Source organism: Pteropus alecto, unplaced genomic scaffold, assembly GCF_000325575.1.
Source record: "Pteropus alecto unplaced genomic scaffold, ASM32557v1 scaffold71, whole genome shotgun sequence".
NCBI lineage: Eukaryota > Metazoa > Chordata > Mammalia > Chiroptera > Pteropodidae > Pteropus > Pteropus alecto.
Window position 1 is genome coordinate 8,780,729 of NW_006433024.1, and position 6,176 is coordinate 8,786,904.

General features: G+C 33.7%; 1 protein-coding gene across 1 annotated transcript in view; it reads right to left on the reverse strand.

The window, feature by feature from the left end:
- DCDC1 (doublecortin domain containing 1) overlaps positions 1–6,176 on the reverse strand; it is a 370,803-nt gene that overhangs the window by 314,090 nt on the left and 50,537 nt on the right. Inside the window, exon 6 of the mRNA XM_025044147.1 lies at positions 4,769–4,974. Coding sequence (XP_024899915.1) covers positions 4,769–4,974 — 206 coding nt within the window. The remainder of the gene's footprint in view (positions 1–4,768; positions 4,975–6,176) is intronic.

The window sequence follows — 6,176 nt, forward strand, 5'->3', positions numbered from 1 at the left end:
CTAATCTAGAAACCAGTGATCTAATTTCCTATAACCTGTTTTCTCTGTAATACAACTTATCTTCTTTCTCTTAAACCACATGAGAAGTATAGGAGGACAAACAAGAAGTCTATGAAGATTTCCATGAATTAGTAAGTTTGAAGTTTTCAAAACACCAGAACAAGAGTTCTCAAACTTTAGTGGGGCTAGGAATCATTTGGAGACATTTATTGAAATTCAAGTTCCCAGACCCCACACTCAGGAGATTCTTAATTCAGTTGGCCTGGAGTGGGGCCACGTAGCCCAGACGATCCTGATACAGGAGTCCTGTGGACCATACACTGAGAAATACTGCAGATGCTTTGCCTGCAATAAATATACAATGCTTTCAGGTGACAAAAGGGAGTATTCTGTTCTTATTCAAGTAGTCTGAAATTATGTTTTCCAAAGTGGGGTATACAAACCCCAAGAGACTGAGCAAAACAACCCATTGAGGTAGGAAGAGAATATTAGAATTATCTTTTCATCTTAAAAAATCCACTTTAATCAATGTTAAATAAAAGATTGACACTTGTCATTTGAGAGAGAAAGAGGAAGGGAGGGAGAGAGAGAGAGAGAGAAAGAAAGAAAGGAAGATAGAGGACGAGAGAGACAGAATGAAACAGAAAAGAGATACTAGTACCAAAAATTCTGGAAGCCAGAGGAAAGATAATTAAGTGGTAAATGACTTACTTAGCAGAGCAGAAATATCAAAACTTAAGCTAGCAGAAGTAAACTTGCTTTGTATTTTTAAACCCCCCCAAAAGGCTCAGAAATTTTAGCCATCAGTTACCTCTAAAAAATGAGGCTAAAAACAAGTTGACTGTGTCTATAAAAAGCAGTTAAACCCTTAGAGCCCTCCCTCAACAACAAGCTTTCAAGGCAACTGTACTTCTGCCATCAGAAGGAAGACAGAAGATTGATTCTCTGCGGAGGCTAAACCAGAGGAACTCTGGAATCAGAGACACTAGGCAGATCTGAGAGTGAGGATAGCTTATTGAAAAGAGGAAAATTAAAATGAAAATCTACATATTGAAAGTGCAATTATTAGCCCCCTTCTCCACTTGCCTACGAACTCTCGAATTGGCAGATTCTATCTGGTAAAACTGATCAGCCCCAGAGAAAAGATCTACAGACACTGACAATTAGAGACCTCCCCGATCCCCACCCTCCCAAGAAAAAGCCTATAGTCAAAGCACTCTCCTACGAAATCCATCCCTCAATAAGACACACCTGTGACCTGTGCTGAAGAGCTTTTCAATCAGCTTTTAGCTCTTCACTTTTAAATATTGATGAAGGATTAACTCTTCACTAAGAAAAGCCTGTAACAAGAAGGACCAAAAACAAATAAACAATGTTCAACCAGGTACTTAGAGAAAGCAGAGACAGCTCAGGGAGCGGAAGTAAAAAGAATTCATTGGATTTCCCAGATAAGAAAATTATGTTTAGTTCAGCAGATCAATGTATCAAAGTGGGAGTTCCATGAAATAGAATAGAAAAAGTACAGAAAAGAAGACTTATCAAAGAAATAATTGAACAAAATTTCTCGTAAAGAGAAATATGAGATTTTTCAGACTGGAAAAACAAACAAACAAAAAACACCTTAGTAGTACACCTAGCAAATCTTGGAAAAACTTTTGAACTTTAAGGACTAAGAGATGATTCTAAATGTTTTCAGAGTGGAAAAATTAAGAGCAGGTCACCCAGAAAAGGTGAAGAATCTGGATAGTACCAGAATTCTCAGCAGCAAAACTGAAAACGAGAAGCAATGGAGCAATATCCTTAATATTTAGAGGAAAGAACTGTTTGCCAAAGTCTCAGAAAATTTATCTCCCATATTCTCTTTCTCAAAAAGCCACTAGAATATGCGCACAATAAAATAAATGAAGATAGAAGAAGACTAAGGAACTAGGAGAAAAGGATCTAACAGAGGAGATCTCAGGTCATGGGGACAAACAGTTCAAACTGGAGCAAGAAGACAGAGGTCTTTTTCATTTTTTTATTCATTTCATTGTCGTTCTCATTGTTTTCTTCACCATTGTAATTGCATGCCATTAGCTATAGTACATAGAAAACCAAGCAAAAAACAAATAGATATAATTATTAGTAACTGCTGAGGAAAAAAAATAAAAAGATTTCTCATAAAAGAGATGCTATCCTGGATAATAGAAAAATTCACACGGCTTAATACCACTTCTATGACAAAGATTCTAAGAGATAATTGAGGGAAAATACACTTATCCACCACAATGCTAACTTTAAAAAGTTATGTATCTAGAGCAGACATTTTCATTTTCCATTTACTTTATATCCTGTGCCCACAAATTTTTCTAAATACCTTTTTCAACCCATGGATAATGTTTAGCCTATACCCCATAGTGGCAGGTGCTGTGTGATTACTAAAACCATACCAATTAATTCTAATATCTGATTCAAGTTTCAAAGGAATGGCACATAGTTCTGAAAGTTCAGAGTGTAGTCAAAAATTATATCACTTTAGCCCTCATTTCAAATTTCTTAATTACTTAACCTCCTAAAATAAATGAGTTTCTTTTTGATTTTGCACTTATGATTGAAATACAGTCATTTCCCCTTGGCTCCATTCTGATCTCAGAGAGGACTTTCATGCTTTAACTACTTTATTTTACCAACCATCTTCAATAATTCTCTCCTTATCCTACTGCAATAACCTTCACCATATTAGAGTGCTTTACATTCTACTTCAGTTTTATATTACTTAGTAAGATAAAATTTTTAAGTAATCTAAATTACCGTTTAAAATTTCAGCAATCTAAAAATAGCCATTAATCCCAACATTTCTAATGTTATCATAAAAGAGAAAATAATTTGTGTTTCTCCTATGAATATGCCACACTTTTATTCCTATTACTGATTTGGAATTAAATCTATAAACAGGGCATTATCCTGTGATTAACAAAAAGGCTTTCAAAATTTTAATTTTAATTTACAAAATAATCAGCTAGCCTAATTTTTTCCTTCCAAAAGGTTCTATTGACACCCAAGGCCATTGCATTGCCTCCTCTCTCATTTACCTCATTCTTAAAAGTGATAACTAGACAAATATTTACAAGTACAGTTATTACTGAATCATGTCCTGAGTTTCATAAATTGTAAAAATTCTTTAAATTCTACAAATTGTAAAAAGAAAAAAGTAAGCTAAAGAATTCCTTGATCATTCAGTTTTAAATAAGTTGTTCCCTATAGTCAAAAAACAAAATAGCAGTGACATTTTTATATACACTCAACCTTTCATCTAAGAACATGTAATCTGTAAGAGTGACTATTACCCCAATTTTACCACCAAGGCATAGAATTACAGAAACTGAACTGAAGTGAACTGAGAGGTTATCTAATCTCACTTCTATCTCCAAGAATGACAGCATTTTAACAATCCAAAAGATATATCCATCTTCTCTATTTTTCAGAACCTCCAGGGAAGATGTTACAACTTGCCTTAGCAATTTACTCTTGTGTGTAAAATCCCTTATTTTACTCATAATCCAAATCTGCAGATAAGAAGGAAATAAAAGCTGGCTTCCCAGCTTCTCAGTAAATGCACTTACCCAGTTGAGATTGTCAAACCACCACAAAAATATGCAGATGAAGAAAAAAGATATTTTGATAACAAAAATTTCCAACACCTAGTCAACGATTCACCTGTTTCAATCAATAATTATTTTGAAAATAATCTGGTATAACGAAATGATTTATACCTATCTCGATATCATAATAAAACTTTCCCATTAGTAAGAAAATTAATTTCAAAGTATTCGATGTGTATTTATGAGTCCTAAAGATGAGAATGGCAAATATTTATTGGGAACTTTCTAGGTGCCAGGCATCGTACTCCATGAATAACATCACATTGAATCATCACATAGTTCTGTGAGGTAGGCACTGCTGTTATCCCCATTTTTTAGATAAAGAAATTGAGGCTCAGAGAAGCAAAGCTGTTGAAGGTCTCAAATATAGTGAATGATAAAGCCAGGATTAAAACCTAGACAGGTATTCATAATACTTATTTAATAAAAGTTAGTTATTATCAAGCAGCTTTAAGATTGGTTGAAAAATCCTTTTCCGTAAAAAACAAAAAAAAAAGATTTTTTTCAAATTCTCATTATTTCCTCCATATTTTTTAATATAAAAAAATGATCTGGAAGGTATATAAGCATTTTCTTAAAAACATGCACTTATATAACATGTGATACTTTAAAATTTGTTTTTTAAAGTTTGTTTCTTACATGATTTTCCGTAGGCCCATTAGATTTGCTTTTAAAAACATACATAGGCACTTTAAACTGAATCTTAGTTACTTCAGACTTTACTTATTCTTTTGAGGAATGGGGGTGCTTCTAGATCTTATCACTTTTTGTGAAAAGTTGCAGATTTGAGTTTTGCAGCTAGGTTTGATTGGCTTCAATCTAAATATCTTATAAAATATTGTAACCAACTAGAATAATTTTCCAAATGTAAACATAACTTTTACTAGGTAAATGGCCAACTTGTTAGCCAAATAATTTCCTGAAATATTTTTGCTTTACTAAGGTAATTTATGTTGTTGGAACAATAAGCTTACTTCTAAACAGCTGAATTTTTGCATTCTACATAATGCCTTATTAATTTTTCAATTAATTAGTTGACACTGAAATTTGGAAGGAAAAAAACATGTTTCCAAAGCCACGAAAACTTTGAAATTTAATTTATACTTCAATATATAACACAAAAATACCTTTTTCATTGTATCCTTTCCCACTGTAATTTCATGCCCATCACGCCCCATGCCATTCCTAAAGAACAGAATTCGGACTGAGGTCTTCTCAGTAAGTTTCTTCATTCTAGTAGAAAGAACAGGCTTGGTTTTCCGTCTCTTGACATCAGTAGGAAGCATCAGCCCATTCATTGTCCAAGTTACTTTCTTCATTAATAACAGATGGTCTAGAAGAGAATTTTTTTTTAAGTCAAGTCAATATTTGGCTTCAAAATTAAAAATGGACACATCATGCTTCCCCCTCCCCCTGCTACCTATATCATATACACTGGCCAGTCTCCATTTAGATGCTGGTTTTCTGAAATGCTACCACCAGCTTCCCACTAACCGTGACATAAGCTGTAGCAAGCTGTCTGCTCTGATAGCCTGCATAAATCATCATTTCTGAAGGGAACAGATGTTCAGGGTATGAAAGAGTAATACAACAATTTAGTCCTAATTAAAATTCACCTTAGCATGCCTCTATCACTGATCAGGTGCACTGAGCTGAAGGGGTCTATTGAAAGGGTCCAAGGTCCTTTGCTTACTATTATACAACATGGTTCCTAAACTTGTGTTTTTTAGGGTTGGGAAAACACTTTTTCTCACTTTAATATGATTTATTATCTATGTTGCTTTAAAGATGATGACTCCAAATAGTAACCTTATGCATAATTCTTCTCCTGTGACTAGAATAAAGGTGGCTTCTAGGACATTTTTGGTTGGAGATTCAAACTATTTCACTGAAAATGAGAACTAGTTTTGCATTAACAGTTTACTTTGACCTATACATTTTCAAAGATGTGTGCAAGAATTTAAGTTTCAAAACTCCCACTAATATTACTGGGAGTGCAACTAAATTACTATGAATGACTTTGAAAATGTAAGAGTCAGAACAGAAGAGTAGTATATTGCATACTAAGTTGCTATTGCATACTAAGTTGCTATCAGCATTCCTTTCTTTTCAAGAGGCTTCATTTCATAAATAATTTGCACCTGAGTTATTTATTTTATTTGTGCATTCAACTTATTTTATATTATATTTTCTTTTCACATAAACACAAAAATATAACGATCCCTCCCTCAGTTGTTCTTTATTGTCCTAATGAGAAATAACATTTTATTTGCCTATAACTGTAAATAGCTGCATTCGTTTGCCCAAATTTTCAAATAATGCTTTTCTATTAGAACTCATCTTGAAAGCAACAGGGCCTCTTTGACCTAAAAGTGATCCTTTACATAAAATCTATGATAGTATTGATATGAGATATGAGCCAGTGGTTGTAAATAATCTTCAAGTCCCAGAATGGCCACATTAGATGTTCAAAAAAACAAGAACACTTGTCTTTCTCTCTCTCTCTCTCTCTCTCTCTCTCTCTCTCTCTCTCTC